Below are 22,560 nucleotides of genomic sequence, written 5' to 3' on the forward strand. Positions count from 1 at the left end.
CTCTTTATCAAAAGACATTCTAATTAATTAAATACCACCTCATCAGCTAAATCGTCATCTTATGACAGCATTTACACTAGAAACAAAACAGAACAGTGGAGATTCCATTTCTAATGGAAAAAAACCAACCTCAAACCTCCAAGTAAAATTTTGTGGGTAATGAAAATATTTTTATGGCTTCAAAATAATTAATTTTCCTTTAACTGCAATACTTCCGAACAGGGAGAGAAAAGCCTCCAAACTGTCGCCATTAGTATGCAAATAATGTCATGTACATGTGACACATGATGTCAGGAATTCTAATTCATTTCTTACAGCTGAAGGAACAGAATATAGATGCTGCTACTACATTAGTGTTTGAAGTGGAGTTATACATACCTGCCCATACCAACTGTATTCCAGCATTGTAACCTCAGTGAACACCAAGTCTTAGAAAACTCAGAGCAAATTCGTGAATACGAACTGTTTCATGTAAGACAAAGCCTATGACTATGCTGCTACTTTCCCTTTCAAGGGAGTGTGCTAAAGTCTACAACTTTTGCTTAGCCACCAGCACTGCTACAATCATAGCTTTGTTGAAGTGTTGTGCTCTTGCAGCTAAAACCTGTTGATAATGAACCTGAACCCATTATTTTGAGTCAATGAATTGAAAGAAATAGGGCAAAGAATGAAAGCCACAGGGCCAATTACCAGCATTCTTTGATGTATTACTTGCTAGCACCCACCAAATCACTTTGTGTCTTTGTCTTGATCCCCTCTGTTATTCATTAATTATTCTGGAAGGGTTAGAGTTCAGATAGCTAATTGCACAGACAGTCTTACTTGGTGGGGATTCTCCCTACACTCACACTTTCCCCAACTGTGCCCAGCCACCTTGTATTATGCCAATTAATCCAATTCTTGGCATTTTTGTACAGTCCTCCATGTTCTTTTAAAGCTTTGCCTAAAATGTTTTCACTCAGGCTTGTAAACAGAGGCTGAAGAAGGTTTGTGAACTGGATAGATAATGTTTTACAACTGTCTTCTTGATTCTTTGTGGAGATCACTGGCCCTAGTGACCCTGCATTCCTCCCCACATGCCTGTCACTTTATTTACATAGTGTCTAGTACTACTGCATTTGTAGAAATGAGAATTATTTTACAGTATTTCATTTTTCTCTCCCTGCCCCTCCCCACTCTTCATTTTTACCATAAAGGATCTTTGTTAAATTGAGAGATAAATATCGCTTTGTGACTTAAGAGAGAATTTCTAGGAATAGTCTTGTCATATCACATTTCGTTATTGATACTAGCGCTGGGAATGCTTCTATGTCCAAAATTTCATAACAAAAAAGGAATTAATTTTAATCATAAGAATACAAAAAAGGGAAATAAAAGCTTTATGTTCTGTGACATCAAAGTCCAGGTTCCTGTTTGCAAAACTCCTGTTTGCAACTGTTCACGGGCTTCAAATTTCAGAAAATTCATTCTTAGGACTGTCTTCATTTCCACCCAAAATGGGAAAATTTTGTATGTTTCCTGGTTTTGGCCATTCATTCCATGTTTGTTGTTCTGTTGCCACAGATACCCACATTCCTGCTCCTAAGACCCTAGAAAATTAGGAATATGAGACAGTAGTTTGGGGGCACGAATCACAAGCAGCAGAATTAGGACCAAGACTATTCACAGTTAGGAATACCCTACGTTTTAAGTAGTTACACTGCAGGCAATGTCAGTAATTTTAGGTCCTCATAGACACTTCCATGTGGCTGGGAACTGTGAAATCAATGTCTCTACCTGAAAAGCTGGAATGTAGAGGTAAAACTGGGTCCTCAGAGAGTACTCTGAGATGCAGTATGCACAGGCAATAGGTCCTTTAAGAAAGTGGTCACTGAAATAAACAGAAAAGAGCAGCCACAGAGAATATGGTCTAATTATTTTAAATCATAGTTATAGGTACCTAAGCTATCCAACTATGTAACTGTTCTTTTTCAAAGATACCAGTTAGCTTATAAGATTGTACTGGAGATCTTGGAGTGCTTAATAAAAATTTGCCCCAGGAATGTCATCCTCAAATTACATTGAACAGATAATACAATGAATTAAATGTGAATCTTGAAGTCCAAGGTGGGTGGGGGGAAAGATTTCGTAATAAATCTGTCTGAAAAAAAATAACAATGTTTTAGCTTTTCAGGTGATCTGACTGCTAATCTCCATTTGCAGATAACAGAAATCCAATATCCTTCAAGCAACCAGGTCAAAAGAACTGTTCAATAATTACAGGAGTCTTATATGAGAAACTGTAAAACACCCAGGAGCATAGGGTAGTTGAGGAAGATTAAAGAAAGAAAGTTTGTTTATAGATTTCATTTTTCTGCCACAAGAATCTAAATAAGCTTAAGATGGTGCTTCTTTCTCCGTACAAAGTTTAAAGAGAAAGTTACTAATCGCAATTCTGTGAAACGAGTTATACTTTGTATTTATATTCAGAACCACTCAAGCTCCATCTTCAGGTGAATGGTGTGCAAAATATTTCTATTAGTCTAAACAAAATACTATCTCTGATCACACTCTATAGACTGAACTGTTGACTGAACTAGTGCAAAACTCATCATCCATGAATTCATACTTGTTAAGCATTCACTTTCAAACTTGGTTTCATAAGCTATGTTAGCATCAAAATGAAAAACCAAAGAATTCTGTGAAGTATTTTGCACACTTATGTCCATGCATAAAACACATATCTTTCACACTCTGTGACTTGACTTTTTCCTCATTATATAGGCCAAACATAAGGTTTTGTCTCATTAATGTGTAATTCAGGTAAAGCAGATATCAAATCATTTCTCTTCAAGGAACACCAATTTTTTAATATCTGACAATTAAGATAGTTTATACAAATAGGAGAACGTTATCTAACTCTAAAGCAGAAGAGTACTCTAAGTCAATGGTGCAGAGTTGGGCTTGTGATACTATAGTCAAAAATTCAAAAGGCTAAAATATTTCCAAACAATTATTCCTTACAAGAGAGTTTATGCCAAATCCATAAACTGCCAAAACTGGTTTTGTAAAATCTAACCTCCAATTTTTGAATTCCTTGATAATGCTCAATATATCACACAGTGGAGCCACCATATATTATGTTACCAGCAGCTGTGCTGAGGAACACCTTCACCAGGTAGGGGAGGGGAGGAAGTCTGGTCCTTTGGGACCTTATCTCAGAATGCTGCTCACAGAAGACTAGCCACAATTCAGCATGTGGCTGCTCTCCCCCACTAGTTTCTCTTCTCTCACTTGAAAAACTTAGCTGGTATGATTTCTTATATTGCTGTTAAATTAAGGCAATATCTGCAGGGGCATGTGAGCACAAAGGTTGACACCTTACTCTCCTGGAACCCATTTAAAGGGGTGAAATCATGCATTCTGAGGCAAGACAGTGGAGAATTTGCAGTTTCTGTTCACCAGATAATTTCTACATGTCAGTTTTCTAAATTTCTAAATATTGCTTTTCTACACAGAAGAAACCAATAAAATTTAATTTGCACAGAGTCCTAGTTTTTAAGGTAGACTTCATTGTTACAAGAGTATCTCAGGACTTTCCAGAACCCCCAGCCCCAGTCATTGAAGTGATCCCAGAGCTGAAAACATCTCTTTATTTCAGAGAAAAGGGAATTTCTTATTCCAGATAGAGCTCCAACTACTTTTTAATGTAGAAAAGTAAAACATCAGCAGCAGTATTTAAACAAACATACAACTTCAGTATCTGCGTTGAATGATTATTGTTATCCTTTCCACTTTTTTCTGTATTACTAGATTTGACATTGAAAGTTTAAAAGTTTAAGATGTGCTTTCTGTCAATAAAGTCCTTTTTAGCTGTAAGGCCCTTAAGGAAGTAGCTTGCTATGTCTGTATAATGCTTTGCACTCTGGGGCACTGATGTGGTTGAACAAACAGAATTATCCAGTAACTTCTGACTATGACCTGTTTCAGTCACGGCTGAGCCTTCTGAAAGTGCTCTGTTGCTGAGGTCAATAGCAATTCCTTACAACTTCCACAGGAGCAGCCCAGTGCAGAGGTCTGTCACAAGTCCCATATCATGTGTGGAAGCTAAGTTTGAAAGTCTTCTTGACTCCTTTCTCTATGTATAAAGCAGTATGAAATGTAAATTATTTCCTCCCTAAGTAATTAGGAAGAACAGAAATTCATATGTGAATAGTCTTATTACAGCTTACAGACTAATATTCAACTCCTAACTCTGAATTTTAATAAAGGGCCTCCAAGAGCCATGACATAAACTGAACTTCTACTAGATATGGAATACAGCAGAGAACAGAAATAGGGATTGATTCCCCACAAGAACAATTGATTTGAGCTTGAAAAAGGGTACAAACAGCAACAAAACCTCTTTAAGAAAAAGTAGTTATTCTCAACTCGATTCTTAACTGTATGTAAAATATGTTGCCCTGGTGGACTTAAACCTGAGCCCCTGAACATTTTAAGAACTGAACATCATTAAGCTAAACACAACTATTTTTCCAAAGTGGAAACAAGTTAAGTATCTTCTTAGTAACACAATAAATAAAATACATAAACTTCTTCTTATATTCATTTAAAATGCTACAGTCCAAAGTTAACTCTTTGTTAAATACAGCAAGAATATTATCTGATTATGAAACTAGTCACATTAATGAATCTTTCTTTTTTCAGTAACACAATTCAGAAATTGAGCTTTTTCCCTGGAAATTGCATCTTATTTTAAATTCTGTCTCTTATCTAGTAAGCAGTATATCTTATTTAAACAGTAGCAAAAGCCTAGTGTTCTGTTTTTAAATTATTGCTAATGATTAGGAACTTTGCCTGAATAATAAGTAAAGGAATTATTATTATCATTAATATTATACATTTTTCATGAACTTTCTGCACTGCACAGGGCTGTGATAAAGTAAATGAGGGATCTCAAGTGTTCAGAGGAAAAGGATATCTATTTTCAGATGTGGAACATCTGAAATATAGTAAGAAAATACAAAACCTGGTTCAAAATTCAACACACCAGTCAAAAGCATTGATTTGTTACACTACCTTAACAACTTCAGTATAAAAATAGACGCAGAGGATCAGCCTCAAAATGGGTGTAAGCTGGAGAAGTATGATAAATAAAGTAGTCTTTCTTCTCATGACAATTTCACATATCACAATATAATTTGAATGTTGCATACTAATAAGCAATAGTGAGAATGATACTGCAGTTTCCTATGGATTTCTGTTACGTTTCCCTTAAAGCTTTCTCTCCCAGGACTCCCAGTCACCTGTTTTGGATTGTTTCTCATGATCATTGCACTGCATCTTCCAAGAGTTGATCACATCTGCTGCCAGGGAAGGGAGCTTTCAGCCCATGGGCTTCTGAGCCAGAGCACCACATAAGGCCAAGAGTCCCCACACAGCTGCTGCCCTTGCTCATGACTCTGCATTAAGAGCTTACTTTCCCTATTGTACAATTTAAGCTTTTTTTCCCTATCCACCTGTGGATTTCCATGACACCTCAAGGCAGTTCTGTTGAAACTGGCCTGTAGGGTCAAGAATATTGAGATGGAAGGAAAGAAAGGTTGATGGCAAGGAAACAGATGGCAACTGCCATCAAAACGTGCCACTTTTCTTTAGGAATCTGTGTTAAAAATTATCAAATATTGATGCCTTGGGAAAGTGATGGAAGTCACTTTGAAACTGAACCTGAAAGGAACATTGCTTCACTATGAGGCATATTCAAAAGTTTTTTTATTTATTTAATGCAGCACAACTTAAAGAAGTACCACAGATTTCATCCCTGTGGGAGGTAACAGAAGGCTACTAGCATAGGCTACTATGGATTTCCATAGTACCTCTCCTTATAAAAACAAAAATCAAATATATTTGTTGAATCTGAACTTATAGGAATTTTAGGAGGTTTTACACGAAACCCAAAACACTCAACTAATTTTGGAGAAGTTACAAAGTCACCATGGTATCCTTTGAATCCCACAAAACCACAAAACCACAAATCTACAATAGCTCTGGTACTAAAATACTTGGGAATATTCCCTTTACAATGAGTATTTCAGAAATACTTTCTGAAAGAACTAACATGCATGATGAACTTAAGAGCCACAAAGAAAGCCAGTGAACCAACTGACGGCATATGGCCAGTAATGGCAGCAAGGAAATTGCATAAGAGACTAATAATATGCTTATATTTTGAGGAACATCATGGAACTATAAAGAAATTGCACTTTCATCTTCCAACTGTGAAAAAATAATTGTAGAAAAAAATAATTGGTAGTGTATTTGAGATTAACTACATGAATGATGCTGACACATCACAGAGATTAAGGTATTACTAACAAAAAAAGAAAATTATATATTCACCTGTTTGCTGCAGCACTCACTAATTAACTGAAATCATAGAGAACGCATTTCTTAGTCTTGTAGGCATTTTTGAGAATACCAACCTAATGTGCCTCATCTAAGCATCTGATCTAGGCACATCTATCTAGGAGGTTAATTTTTAATGCCCATCTTCTGGTACTGTAACCAGTGGGTCAATTACAGTCACTAGCATCTTTTTTTAGTAACAGTGCAAAGGTAGTAAATAGCGTATCACAACTACCTGAACACAGGTTACTTGTTTGTTTGATTACCAGGTGCTTATTTCTGTGATGAAACTGTTGATCCATTATGAATGACCAGAGATTAGACTCTTAGGTGGCAGGCACTTGACAGCACTAATTGACTGCTTATATGCGTATTTCTGATATCTTTATCAATGGAATGACAACAGACTACTCACAGCTTTTGACCTTTATACACACTTCCACACATTCACACATATATATAGAAGATATTTTAAGCAAGTGTATGCATGCTTAGAGGGGGTGATATATATATTTATATATTGAGTATAACAAATAATCAGAAAAAAAACTATTGACAAGAGCCTATACCTTCTAGTGGATTCTTTTATTTTGTTATTTTTGAAAATAAAGTCCAGTTAAGCTTCCTTTCTTCCAAGTCTATATTCCACAGATTTGTATTGTTTTTTGAATCAATGGGCATAATGCAGAGAAAGATGTTTCTATCTGCAGAATATCATCACATTTTTTAGAAGCAATACTGTTTCTACCAGAAGAGTGGCCCATTAACTGTAGCACAGCAGTGAGGGAATCACTTTTGAATTGTCACCAGCACTTCTTTTGGCAGAAACTGTGCTTAAATTACCCCCGTACACACCAAGGCCTGACTTGATATAAAGATCTTAAATAAGAGCACAGAAAAGTTTTGCAGATTTGTGGACCTTTTTTTCTTTTTATTTGTGTTTAATTTTATTCATAAAAACACAAGGTTTCAAAGAGCTGGATTCCCCATAAGCTTTATTGCCTATGATCCAAAATAATACCTTCCATAGCATGGTTTTTAATAATGATTTAAATATGAACCAGTGGAGTGTCTTGTCAGGCCAAGTCTCTTCAATGAATCCCTGGCTGGAATGCTTTCAAAATGTTTTCACAGCTTATTTTTCTTTTTGAATGCAGAATGATTCTTTGTGCAACACTAAAAATAGTGCTTTTGCAGACTGAAAGTAAAAGTCAATAAAGTTAAATGGTTATCAGCAGGCTTTGAAATTGTTCCCAGGGCTTTTGGCTTACAGGTGGCAATCCTTAGCCCATCTGCAGGGAAGTGATGTTTGCTTTTTGCAGAACTACTGTAGATAATTTTTTTGCATCGTGTACACTCCAGATAGTTAACATATAACACCTAATGTGAAATATTTTGTGCTAGATATTGGAAGACATCACATTACCAGTTCGTCTTGTTCTGCTTACAGCAGTGGTCAGCACCAGAGGAGCAGAAGGCTGTAAGATGAGCACACTTGTCAGGCAGGTCATAAAGTTGTCTGTATCACTATCCTAAAATATGAGCTTTAGCATCTCACAGTCATTTGTGGAGCTGTATTTGTTGTAAGAGGTGCTGATCCTGCTGTGAAAGAATGAAGTGTATGTTACTGACTTGAAGGGAAGAAAAGACTTCATGCTTCACTTGGCTGCAAGAGAAGTTGACTGTCTCTCAAGGAAGATCATCTGGCTTGCAAGAAGAATGGCTCAGTGGTTAACTCCTACACAAAGACATCAAAGAGTCAGGTGCAATTTCCTACCTAAACTCAGGTCCCTGGATAATTTTGTGCATTCATCACACATGACATTCATCTCTAAGAGATAGTTTTCTAGTCTGTGTCAGGAAAAAGTCTGTCTTTTGGACAATAGCGAGAGAAAGGACCTCCAGAAAGTAAATCATTTTCAGATACCTCTGAGAGACATTATATAAAGGCAGGATTATTTCTTTTTTTTTTTTTTTTTAGTCCTCAGAAGGTGCTTGTCTCTTATGGGTCATCACAGAGTGAGACTTGGGCAACTAACTTTAATTAGATGCCTATTATTTACATTACTAAAATGCTGGATCCATTTAGGTGTTTCTGGAAGATAAGCCTCATACTATGAGGAATTGAATGTGTGTCTCTGCATCTTAAATTATTACCTGCAATGTGTGACACCTTTCTTACAGTAAGCCCGGGGGGTGAAACTTTAAAATTCATATTATATTGTCAAAATCTCAGTGGGGGAAAAAAAATTACTTAGCATAAATATATATGAAAGGATGCTGGAGTCAATGGTCCCCAACACCTAAAAGGTATGAACTTAATATTTGTATTGTAATCTTGTTGGCAATTTTACTAATTAAAGGAAAAATCTAGAAACAGAACTAATATTGGAGTTTGAATGATCTGGAAGATACTTCAAGCACTCTGTACGAAATGTACTTTAACTATTAATATTATCACTTAAGCCACAAAATTCACATTTTCAGTAACGCAAAGTGGATTACATTGCTTATTTGTATTCTGTCCCACTGAATTTTTCAAAGTAAATTCTCACTAAGTCAGTTGGAGGTTTTTGCAGCAACATTATTTTTTTTTTCATTCTCCCTGTGTTAGATACCATAGCTTATCTCCAGACCTATTGCAATCTGGTTTTAATTATTCACACCCTTTGGCCTGTAACTGTAATCTGCCTCTTTCAATATTAAAAAGGCAGGACACAGTTCAATTATTCATGGTCTAGATATGAACAAGATGTGAAGTCTGCTCTTTAGAAATATATCTATGATTTGCAACAGCACTAATGGAAGTTACAAGCTTATATTTATCATGTGGTTCCAATCCAGTATTAGTTTCATAATCTTTTGTCAAAAAAAAAAAAAACAAAACACAAAACAAAATGAAACAAAAAACCCCAAAACTTTCATTTGCTTTAGAAAGCAACTGAGATTTGTTCTGCGTACAGAATTGTCTATGATTACAGTTGAATTAATGCACCTCACAAAGTTACCAGACCTGCATGGACGCAGTTTTGGTCTGACCTTACAATGCAACAAACTCTGAAGTAAATTAATATATAATATTAATGGAAAAATTGGCAAATAAATAAAAAAGCTTTGAATATCTGTGCATTGATCTGAAATCATAGTGCATAGAGCAGGTTTTTAGAATCAAATGTTTCACTTTGGAACCAGTTTTTCTAACATTGCTAGTTATACATTTTGGCCAAATGACCTGTTTATACTATCTTCAATGTTTCTGTGATGGACGACGCTTTCAATAGAAAAAATAAGCAATTGTTATCACACTTTATCACATCTAATGTAAAGTGAATGGTTGAGATACAGTATTTCCAGCTGTGTCCACTTTGCTCTGCAGTTTTCAGTGCTCTTCTCCCTAATTTTTAGTCTCTTCTTTGCTTCCTTTCTGTGTTTGATCTCTTTACTTGTTTACTCTGACTTCCAGCATTACTTCTTATCATTTTTCTTCCTCTCAAGCACCTTTTCTTTCACATGTTTTTTGTGATATTTCAGCAAGATACAGTTCTAAAATGATTCCTGTGTTCTGGTCTCTCTCCAGTTTGATCTCAAATCATTGATTATAGCAGTCCCAAGGTTATCATGGTGAACATGCACTATAAGCATAATTAAAGCCAAAGCCTGTAATTCCCAATGCATAAAAATCAGAAAAAATGGTAAAATAAAACTAACAGAAATTCTTCATTAACTGATTTTATAAATATTGTTTAATCAGGGGTAGAAATTATTTCCAAAGCCACCAAGTCAATGGCCACTTTTTTTTTGTTTCTTTGACCCTTGAACAAATTCACCATTTGTGTCTTTGAACAAATGTACGATTAAATGTTCTTGTTTAGGGATCTGAAATCAAAGGGGTGGTCTTTGTCCTGGGTGGTCTTTGTGCTTATTTTCAGTCATAAGCAATTAATCCACCATTGTGTGCATATCTTATGAGATGTTCTGCTTTAAAAGCACAGTCATTTAAAAAGTACTCAAATCCAAAACATCATCTACAACTAGCACAATTTCTAGTTATCTGCAAAAGACTAAATGGAAGATTTAAAACAAAATAGCTCCTGGGTTAGAATCTTGTATGCTGTATTAGCCTTGAGCAAAATTTTACAGTGCAACTACTTAACCTACAAGCAAAATTTCATAATGGGAGTACTGAGAGACCCGTAGCTATAACCAGTACTACCAGGCACCAGTATAATATTTCATTTACACTTCTTACAGAGCAATTTTTGATGATCTTGCTTCATGAATGAAAAATCTCATCCCATAGTCTCCAATTCACTACCCTCATGAACTCATAAAAAGGTCTTTTAACCACTGCTGTAATTTTCAAGTGGAAATAATAAAATGGCAAGAGTTAAATATTAATATGCAGTTCTTGCATTGTGCCTTTCTTTGATACCAATTACAACTTGAACTTCACCTAACTCAAAAAGACTGCAGACTTCTCTCAATTAGCAGTAATAGGATTAATACATAACTTTGGAATTGAAGATTTAAATAGGGGAGAAAAAAACTTGGCAAATGTACACTACATGTACTAAATTAATCTCAAAATAAATATGCAGTCCTGGGTGAAATAAGTGGAATGTGGAATGCTAACAATATGGGGGTTATTGTGGCTTTTCTGCTTTCTTGACAACCTCTACAGGTAGCATTGCTTTGAAAACTATCTTGGCTGTAGAATAACAGTGCCTTTTCTTCCTTTATGTTTATGGACACAAGAAAAAGTTGTTGCCATTCACAACAGGTATTCTCCTTTGAAGAGCACCAAAGCCATTTCTGTTCGTTACTCTTTTCTCCATTACCAATTTCTCTGGTTCTCAGCTTTGTGAGATTTAAGCAATCTCACAGATGAAAATTATTACATTCAAATAGCTGTCTCCTGAGAAAGGATAAACATTAGGTGAAAAATGTTAGGTGGACGAAACATATGTTTCTATACTATGAAGTAAAGAGTAGGCAACTGAATTTTTGACAAAGAATTCTTGTGTTTCTTTACTCATGCTGAATTTTTTGTGCTTTATTTGGTATTTGCATTTGATGGGCAATAAATCATGTAATTTTCTCTGCTTTTTGAGTAACTACCTCTACAGCATAAGATACAATGATCCAAAGTGAAGATGCTTTCTGTTTCAGGGAGTACATCTGAATATCCTAAAATTCTCTGTCAAATCAAAAATTGCTGACATCAGTTATAAAGAGCTGCTTGTATCCTTTTCTCAGAGGCAAATATGAGACACATCATGTTTTACCGATTAAAAGTTTGTACAGCAGGACATTTGAAGTATAACTAAACTAATACAGAACCAGCTGTGAATCAGGACAGGTGGGAGACACGCTTAGCTTTTTTTATTTCCTTCCAACCAGTGGAGAAGTCAAGACCAAGATCCGCCACAGGTTTCTATTGACAGAACCCATGTTCTTCATTTCTGGAAAAATGCACTTCAGGAGATACCAGAGAATGACTAAGTGCTCTTCTTCAAAATAGTACAGGAAGATGCTACAGAGATTTGGAAATAAGCATCAGTTGCTACATATTTAAAAAATCTGGCCCTAATATTATAACAGATAACAATTCCACAAAAGAAGAGTAATACTTTCATGGGTAAAGTTGATCACCGAAGGTTGCTTTGTATTAAGTTCACTAATAAAAAAATTTCGTGGCAGTAGGTATAGCAGCAATCAGTATGAGGAAAGATGGTGTACTCAAGATCACAACATGCCAGAGATCAACAACGGTTTAGAAGAAACAAGGTTGACAATAAAAGAGGAAACACCATGATGGAAAATATGTGAGATGTTTTGAATCAGATTGGCTTCAGCCTCTGTTGTTTTGCTGAATTTGCATGTAATCGTAGATAAATCATGACATCTTGACACTACTGCAATCATATTTTCAGTTTGATTTCAACTACCTGTAAAGTCTATCTGGAATTTTCATTCATTTCAATCTGTTTACCTCTGACTCTAACAAAAGAAGTTAAAACACAAATCAATCGATCTATAAATTTTAAGGATTCAATCTTTTATTTGTAGCTCTCATTTTTAATGTCCTGTCTCTGAAAAAAGTATCACTTTCTCAAGTTTTGAAGTGCTGGCCTCCACAAGTCCTATACCCTTACACAGAAAATAATGTACAGAAGCTAATTCAATTATTATATAGCTATAAATGAAATCTGTCTGGTACTGCTCAGAAAGTAGACAGGCTAGTTAGTTAGAAAAGATCATCTGCCTCATGGTAAAAACATACTGACATTTTGGGATGGTTGGAAATAGTTTTGAAAAAATGTATGAGATATATTGCCACCATTGCAGGGGTAGTAAATGGCAGCTGAGATAAGCAAAATTCTCGTTCCACACAGCTGGATCACAACATAGCCCAGAGGTCTCCAGCATATCCAAAATAAAAATCTCTCTAAATTTTTCCCAAAGTTTGATTTAAAATTTCCCTAAATTTCCCCCTTTTAAAGCAGAGAATCATCTAATCACTTTTTCCAATCTGTCCAGATACAGAAGTGGCCTACACATGAAAAAGATAGTCTGTAGAAGTTGATCTGGACAGATTTGAAACCAATAAATCCCACTTTGGTGAGGAGCAGAGGACAGGATGAACACATAGGCTCTAGCCATTTAGACATGGTTGTCATTCTTTATGAAGATTAAGAACTTATAGCTTTGCATTCCTATATTAATCCAAAAGCCAGCCATTGTACAAGCTGCCAGAGTATAGGCTTCCAGACACTGCACTTGTGATCAGAGCCTTGAGCTAAATGGACTCCCATTTCTATGCTGTATTTTTGTGGCTCTACTGTGTTAACATTACATGGTAGATATGCAACACTGATTGCAAATTTCCCTAGAAAACACGCGAGAACAAAAAGAGAAATAAAGGAGGGCACTTGAAGAGGACTTTCTCATGCAATGGACAGTTTATTTGAATATTGAAAGAATATAACTCTATGAATATTTTTCAGACTAAGAAAGCTCTTAAAGTAAGAGATAGGAGTCAAACTTCTAGACAATATGCACATATGACTTGCTAAATATCTACACAAGCTTCAGAGCAAATGAACTAAGGCTCAAAGAATAATGCATGAAGGGCTTTTTATTTTTAATATATTCATATAGTTGAAAAGAAAACAAACAATCCTGATTTTTCTAGGGATGTAAGGGAACCATAAACACTACAGGGAATTAACCCTAGTGCCCAGTGATTTACACATTTTTTTATAAAATTAAGAATTGGTTTAAAGTCACAAGTAGACCAATCATTTTTAAAGTGATAACTTTTCCTCTGTTATGTCTTGGTCTGATCTGTGCTATCATATTCACAATTCTATGAGCAATATAAAATTCAGACATAGTTTCCAGTTAAAAAGGAAACTATTTGTGCTGTGTCTTCCTCCCTTTTTTTTTTTTAAGTCAGTGACAATTCTGATATCCAAAGTGGCAACTAATTGCCCTGACAATTAAATGGTATTGCCACAGCACAGCCTTTATGCATTTGTCCTAATAAATGTCAGATGAGTCTCAACTGCTCACTTCAGCACATGCTAATTTAGGCTGAATACCACCAGCTATTCAGAGAGAGAATTTTTGCTTTAAATAAGATTAATCTCACAAATTAAGTGTGGGATTCCTTCTTATAAAAAAGACCATTGGTTATTCATTAAATCTGAATTACAGGTTTAACAAACACTTGCATAAGAATCATTAATATTATCTGTTATATAATTACTAATGCAGTGTATAATACTTAATTCTCAACATTCAGATCTTTTCAAAATTCAATTACTATAACCCTTGTCATGGAGACTAGCACTGCTGTTTCAAAGGTCTTCTTTCCCTAGTGACCCTTCAGCTTGACTACTTCTTGCCTGGCTGCCATTTGTCAGCTCAGGAATAGCATGACTGTCAGTTGTAGACTTATATCAGACTCCTAACTCCCATCATGGTCCTCACTTTTACACTGAAGTTGATAGTAGGCTGGCAGTCCTGTTATGCTTTTAATGCTGGGCCAGCATTTCAAAAAATGCTGATCTTTGCAAGTCTGCGGAGCTTTTCTCTGTTGCAGGTGACAAGAAACTGAGTCTCCTTCATTAACACTAGAAAAGCCCGAATGCTTTCAAGGTAGAGACAGCAGTGTTTGCACTATTGCTCTCTACAATTGTAAAACCTTTGCTAATTCTTAGTAGGACCTGTTCATATTCCCCATGAAAAAAAAAAAAACATTAAAAATTAAAATTAAATAAAAAAATTGCTTGAAAATGGGTTCTGCCCCTATTTGTACCACCTGTTTTGAAATATACATTGAACACCACATAGTTGTCAAAAGAGAAGTTTTACAGGACCCACTCAAGCTATAATTTTATTCATAAAATTGACTTAGGAATGGTGGTGGACACTGAGCCCAGAAGTCATGGAAGAGCCCATATTCTTTTCACTGAATTCTTGACCAACTAGAAGAACATAACTGTTTGCAAAATGCTGTTATGAATTGTCCCAGGACTCTGTAACTTCCAAAACCTCGGTGAGGGAGAGCACTAGTAGGCATAGGTTAAACCATGCCAAGAACTCTTCTAAGAGTTGCTGAGAGGCTGACTGCCTGCACATGTCCTGGACATACTTAAATGTGCAAGTGTGGACAGACAGCTTACTGCTGCTCAGGGTTCTGAGCTAGGAATACATGGAGAGAAATCAGGACATCCTGTGATTAAATCATGACTATTTTTCTTCTTAGATCTGTCTTCCACACTTCTTGGCCTCCTTCATACAAAGAATCACAATAGACTTTAGGTTGAACCGTCCTTACAGGAGACACCTTCAAGTCCTTAGAAAATTGTTACCTGTGATTCTAATTTTGAGTCAAAAATCAGCTTTTGATTGAGCATTAATGCTTTCTTCAACTGATGAAGGTGATGGACCTGCTGAACTTACTCTTTCAGTCACAGCGACATCAGTGATTTCCATGCTATGGGAATTATCGCACAGAAGTAGGTCAACAGCTGTGCTCAGATGTGAAGAGTAGTGTGCAAGAATAGACATAGCAAAAATAAAGAGGTCTAAAAAATGACCAAAAAATGATGAGGTATATGGGAGAAAGAATCGAGACTGTAGACTTTACACGCTGTAAGGTTATAAAGATGAAGTCTGTGAAGTTTGAAAAGGAGAAGAAAAGAAGAGATATTATAAAAGTCTACAAAATAATGAGTGAGCCTGAGGATCCTAGACAGATCTCTCTATTTATTTCCCACTTACTCATGTCTTTTGGTCTCCATTCTGCTCCTCCTCTTGCCAGATTTTCCAAGAGGTGTTTTGCTCTCCTTCCCTTTTCCCTTTTCTCACTTATTTATGAACCTCTTTACATAATTTCCACCCTTCCTCTTCTCTGTATACTCTTTCTTATGGTATAAATATCAATATAAAATCTAAAGTTTTTCTTAGTATTAATAAATGTATTACATTAAAAATAAAAATACTACAGTGCACAGAATTAAAAAGTAATGTATTTTAAATGACTGCCATGAAACAAGCTACAGACACAGATAGTTGTGCTGCTACAAACTGCTTCAGCAAACAGTCTAGGAAGACTTAAAAAGCATAATAACCTGAATTACTTTATTTGTGGTAATTTGACAAAATTAAATTTTAACCCTCAAGCATTAGCTCATAAGCTAATTTTAAAGTGGGATCAGGAAGTTTTGAAAATTCTATACATTTTCTGAAGCAAAAGACATAGAGGTGGAATTCATTTGACTGTGTGTATGAGAAAATGAAGATGCCTACATCCAAGCTAATTATCTAGACTATTTTTAAGTCAACAGCAAGAAAAAAGTCACTTTAGGGTGCGTTCCATCTTACTTCAAAGTAAATGCCTAAGATAAGCCAGATAAATTGGATTTTAAACAGGCCTGCTTGCCCCACTGGCTACAAAAAATTGATAAAGCGTCTAGTTCAGATGTAGATACCTGTTTCAGAGATAGGAGAGATGCCAGTGAGGGTATTCTGAAACAGATTATTGAGCAGATGGGATATATGCATGGATCTGAAAAGGTTCTTCTTGAATACATAGTGCATTTTCATGCTTTAAAATGACGTATTTTTGTGGGAGTAGTAAGACACTGCCATTCTATTCTCCCTCTCATACTGTCTCCTAATCCATCAAAAATCTATCAAATTATGTGCCAATTCACTAAAAAAAATCAGCTTAAGAAAGTGTTTGCATTGTTGTATGAAGTATGGGAGTTGCTTCAATCAGCAGAAGATATCTGAAAAAGGAACTGAAAGGATGTCAGTGTGGCAGACACTGGGTAAATGAGACTCTCTACATGGGAAATATAAGGTAGGCAGCACAGGACTTTTAAGGTATTTGTGATTTTCAAAATACTTTTAAAATGCCATGACTTCCCTCCTAGCAATGTCTGGACTGGACCTGTTCTGTTTTTAAACATAAAATTTGCCCGCAGAAAGGTTTTTAAAGAGTAAGTATTAAAATTAAGCCCCAGCAGCTTAAAACAATTATTTCCAAAAGAAATGTAGCCAATTTTAGACATGTTTGTGAGAAGCTTGTCTCCAAGCTTCCTCAGTGTCCCAGGTCACTGCAACAGTATTATTCTCCCTAGCCACTCATACAGAAAATCATAGTAGAGTGGGGATTTTAAAGTGGTTAATGCACAGCTTTTCCCAATATATACCGTCAAGTATTACTCTTGTGTAATTACTCATTACTCAGGTGCCTGAAATTAGCTTCCAATCACTGTCCCCTGCATACCTTTACTGCGTATATTGGAGAGTGTGTTCTCAGTGTTTTAGTATCTCTTAGCTGTTGGTGGATTTTTCTGCGGGTTGCCTTTAAATTTCATTTTGCACTAGTTAAACAGATAATGCTCCTCACATCTTTCATGATAATTTAAGTCTTTTTTATACTTTTATAATTTGCTGGACTCTTTGGCTAGTCCTCACCTTCCTACAAGTTTCCTACTGGGTCTCTTGAGATATGAATTGACACAGCATCCAGTAATGGTCAGACCAGCCTCAAATACAAAGGTAAATCAGAATCCACAGCCCTATTAAAGTATTGTTTGTTTATTTATATACATTTTTAGATATACAAATCTGATTTATTATTTTGCTGCAGTGTTACTCTGGCAGCTCATTTCCAGTTGCTCAAGGTCTCTGACTCATGTGTCTTTGACAAAATTACAGGTTTCTAGCATAAAAAGCCCCAAGAGGACAACAGGAAATGTCTCCAAGTTGCTCCAGGGGAGGTTTAGATTGGATATTAGAAAAAAACTTCTTCACATAAGGAGTTGTCAAGCACTGAAAGAGGTTTCCCAGGGAAGTGGTTGAGTCACCATTCTGGGAGGTATTTAAAAGAGGTGTAGATGTGGCACCCAGGGACAGGGTTTAGTAGTGGACTTGGCAGTGTTAGGTTATCAGTGGACCTAATGATCTTTATTTTCTATTCTATTCTATTCCGTTGCGCTCCATTCCATTCCGCTCCATTCCATTCCATTCCGCACCATTCCATTCCATTCCATCTTGATTTTTTTTCATCTTCCGAAGTGCAGTTTTTATACTTCACATTAAAATACACATTATTTAGTTATGCACATAGTATGACAGTTTGAAAAGTCCATGCTATTCTATGCTGCACTCTTCTCCACCCCCTCAGCAAATAAGTCACTTACTTAAAATGTTTTCAGTAGTTGACAAGATATTTGATATAGTTGATAATATATTTATGTAGCACTGGGCCAAGAGGTCATTACTGTACTACTATTGTACTACTCTAAAGGACTATGTCAAAAATCAGCAATGATCTCCCACTTCCAAATCCATTTTCAAATCTGTCAGTTATTTAGTTTATTGATTCAGTTATTGCACAGAAAGTAAATTTGGCATGGGTACTAATCAAGCACCTTGAAGAAACATGACTATACTATATGACCAATCTTAGTTCTATCAACCAAACTTGAAATCAGATCAAAAGAGATACAATTTTTTTTGACAAAATCAGGTTTCCATAAGTCACATATCTTTTTTCATGCTTTCTTAAAAAGTCCCATATCAACCATTTTTTTGCTATTTATTATGAATAAACTAACTCTTTTAAAATACTGTCACAGCAACAAAGTTTTTCCAATCATAACACCTCTTCACCAGGGAATGTATCATGCTTAGAATGTTTGTATTTTAATTATTATTTCTGGTTTTAGCAATGATAATTAACTAAAAGTCACCAATGGTCTTTGCAAAGGACATGCACAATGCTAAACTTGGGAACACACGTTCTATTAACGACAACAAACAGGCACGCCATGGAGATGGGATAGGCTGCAGAAGGAATATATATATAAATTAAATAATTCAACCTCCATCCAAATGTGTCCATTAAAAGACGAGATAGGAAACAAGATGAGTGGCAACCTGAAATACTAAATAATTAGTTTCCTTTGATTGCTTGCCAAATAAAAATTTCCACCAAAACTAGTATTTATTAAAAACCATTCCTAGAAAAAACAAATTTTCCTTCAAAAGGTGTTTCTAGTCAGTATCTAAGCTGAACTTTCACTAATATACTGGAACACTCCTGAGAAAAGGGTAGCAGAGTGTAAACACAGAGAACAGGAACCTAGTCCTTTGCCCAGTGACTGCCAGATGACGTTTCTCACAACACATTGCCTTTCACCTTTTCAGGCATTCATTCAGGAGCAGAAGTCACACTTTTTGAGTAATGAATGGCATCCTACTTTCATCTGGATTTTCTTTCAAAATCTTCAGTCAGGATGTTTGCTAAAGCTGAAGTTTATAGGGCTTACAAATACTGCAGAGGAAAATCTGGCCACTCTTTTACTTCCTTGTGTATTTCTATGGGTTAACCTGCCTTCTTGGAGAACGGAGGTGACTTCCCTTGATCAACAGACAAATTAATCTGGATCCAAGTTTTGTGTCACAAAAAGAGGCCTCAGACCTCAAACTTTCTTTCTTAGGCCTTTGTTACTGTTTTCCTAAAATACCAAACTAACCCTTTTTTGCTACTTCCCAAATCCTTGATCTCAAAGACAACATTCTCAGTGGCATTCTGTGGTAAATCTTCACGCAAGATGGATTACACATTAGTGCTCACTCTGGGCAATGAAAGATTTTTTATCCCTTGACTGCAATGCAAACATGCTACACCTATGAACACCAGAACTTCCATGCATGCAAAGAAAATTTGGGACTTGCAGAAAGGTATAATGGTCCGTCCTTACATGCTGTCAACTCCAAGATCCCACTTTATGTGTTATAATTCCTCAGATGTTTATAATTCCTCCATTCTTCTCAACAAATCCCTTTTCTCCTTTTCGACAGCCAAAAAAGGAGAGATTGGCTTTGCTGTGAAGTCTCCAGGAGAAAATTTGCTCAATCATATGTCTTGCTACAGGGTAATGACAGTGAGTCCTTAATGGCCCGCTGGGACCACGAATGGGTGAAAAGAAATCATGTCTAGAAGTCAACCTGTCTTTAGATATGTACCTTAAAATGCTACTACTTAATTATGGATTGGGCATGATTTCTTGTCTAAATCCTGAAACCTGCAGTGAAAAATTCCTCTGATGACCCAATCTTCTTTGAGACCTTCTGGAGATGTTGCTTCCTGTCCACCCTGACCACCCTGACTTATGCATAAGAATATTTTTAGTTTTCTCTCATTTTTGTTTTTTGCTTCTAGTATTTCTCTCCAGTAATATGTGACTTTCCACATCTTTTTTTCTTTACTTCTTTATCTTTTTCTCTCCACTTACTTGCTTTGTCACCACTTTTCCTCAGTCCTTCCAGCTTACCTACCTCCTATTTCTTTCACCATTTCCCTCTCCTGTCTCTCCCTTGCTATAATTGTCCTTAGCCCCTCCTTTTCTCCACCTTTCCTCACTTCTGTTTTCATTGTGATTTCTGACCTGCAAAGTGCTATGCCCGCAGGTTCTTCAGCACCCGCCAGCCTCTTCAACCAAGATCGTCCAGCAGCTCCAGCTGCCTGAGTTAACCCAGAGATTCCAAAGAGGCTGAGAGGCACTTGCCTTCCAACAGGAGCTAGAGGAAGGTTAGCACTGCCCTGAAAGTTGAAGCAGAAAGGGTCAGTTTGCCAAAGCAGAGAGACTGGCAAGAAGACATGGTGCCAGCCACATGCTGCCTCATTTATGTTCCCCCAATTAAAGCAGTCTGTAGGGAAAGTAGCATGCCACTGCACTGGTGTGCTGCCCCTCTGAGTGCTTGTTAGTGCTCACCACACTCAGCATTTCCTCTCACTGATTGATAGGACGATATGTGTGTGTATGGCAGAGAGAAGATTCATTACAGCGCATTAGCCAGACAGGCAGACAAATGCCCACAGGGGCAGAAAAGCTGCAAGGAATAAATAAAAACTTTATTATTTTTCTAAAACTTCTTTTCCCCAGGCTACAGTGAGGAACACTGGAGGAACAGGAGAGTGGAGATAGCCCAGAAGTGAAAGGGAGTGGTAACAACTGGAGGGAAAGTTTATTAGCAAAGAAAGGTTTAAAATATTCATTGTTGGATTCAGAGTTTGGATAGTAGTTGAATCTCTATTTATATTTTTATTTTCAGTCCCATTGCTAAATGGAAAGAAAGGGTCAGTGCGTCAGATACCAAGTTATCAGGACATTCCTGATGTAACATGTCTGAAATGTCTGAAACCTGGCTGCTCCACTCACTGGTATTTATCATCCCTCAGTTTAAAAAATGAAAAACAAACTACTACCAGCCTTTATCAACAGCTGCCACCATGTGGTATTTGAAATACCACAGTTACTTCCAAATAAAGAGAAATATGGTGGTGTCATCTGATCTGTTTAGTGATGGGTTTTAAGCATCCATTCTGTAACAGCTTGTAATAGGTGATGTGGCTGGTGTGGGGTAGCTCTGCACCCCTGCACACACTCTACTGAGATAGAGTGAGTAGCCTGTGCAATATTGTCCCTTACACCGTCACCACTGTAACAAACCACTTGCCCATCACCTGTCCTTGGACTTTGGAGTCCAGACTACAGTCCAGAACTGCCCTAGGCTGTAAACAACAGTGCAAGAAAAAAATACCCAAATGGCTGATGCCAAAACCACATCTGTCAGATACAGATTTGCCAGGAGGCAGCATCCTCTCTCCCCTTATCATGAGATGCTGCCTGCTCTGCCACAGTGCGAAGAAGCAAACAGGGAGCTGCTGGACCCTGTTCCTGCTGCCCCCCGGCTGGCTTTTAGCTTGTCTGCTGCCTTGAAATACGTTGTGATGTGGAAAGAAAACTCCAGAGACATTCCATTATCCAAAAGGAAGACAGAGTGTAAATTGTCAGCCATGGATCAGCAGAAAGTTGATCCTAAGATTAATGATTCAAAGAACATGTTTTGAGGCAGCACAGGGACAAGACCTAGGTAGTTAATACCCTGCCATTTGCTTGCTTGAGCCCTATGTATTTTTTAGGACATGGTAATTTCAACAGCTTCACCCTCACTTTCCTCCTGGATTTCATTTAGGTGCACTCCAAAATGAGCTAATCATGTTACAATTAAGAATAGCTTCCTACAGATAACACAGCATTCCAAAACACGCTTTGTAAATCTGTTGGTAATATAGGTACCTCTGAAATTGCCGGAGCTTTGTCTGATGAAAAGTGAGTTCCCATCGGAAAAGATCCATTGAATGCAGGATGCTGTGAAACTGGCATGTGACACTGTGAATAATGTGCATGGGTTTCTTCTCGAGGGTGCTTGTCTGGCCACTTTTGATCCTGTAGCTTTCCTCTGAGCTGAAACTGTAGTCCAGTCAGTGCCTGCAGCATTGCTTTATTTCTTCCCTTTCCACTATTAGCAGAGCTGAAAAAATCACTATAAAACACACACAAAATAGAAGTAGCAATTTATTTTTTTGAACTCTACTCTACTATTAAAAGAAAAAATCCTTAAATATAAACCCAAATTAATGTTATGGTTATAGGGCACCCATAAGGACACAATCCCTAAGATACTACTGAAGAAAAAAAAAAAAAGATGAGAAGAAACAGTTGGCATTCAGTTAACAGTCATGTTTGGAGATTTGTGACTGACTTTGTTATTCCAAGGGAAGCCAGGTACTAGTCTCTTGGG

At 36.7% G+C, this 22,560-nt stretch overlaps 1 protein-coding gene across 1 annotated transcript in view; it reads right to left on the reverse strand.

Annotated features, from left to right (window-relative positions):
* TFEC (transcription factor EC) overlaps positions 1-22,256 on the reverse strand; it is an 87,873-nt gene extending 65,617 nt beyond the window's left edge. Inside the window, exon 1 of the mRNA XM_018080247.2 lies at positions 22,056-22,256. Within this exon, the coding sequence (XP_017935736.1) occupies positions 22,056-22,256 (201 nt within the window). The remainder of the gene's footprint in view (positions 1-22,055) is intronic.
* Positions 22,257-22,560: the final 304 nt, after the last annotated feature.

This window comes from Manacus vitellinus, unplaced genomic scaffold (genome assembly GCF_001715985.3).
Source record: "Manacus vitellinus isolate BGI_N305 unplaced genomic scaffold, ASM171598v3 scaffold_5_pilon, whole genome shotgun sequence".
NCBI lineage: Eukaryota > Metazoa > Chordata > Aves > Passeriformes > Pipridae > Manacus > Manacus vitellinus.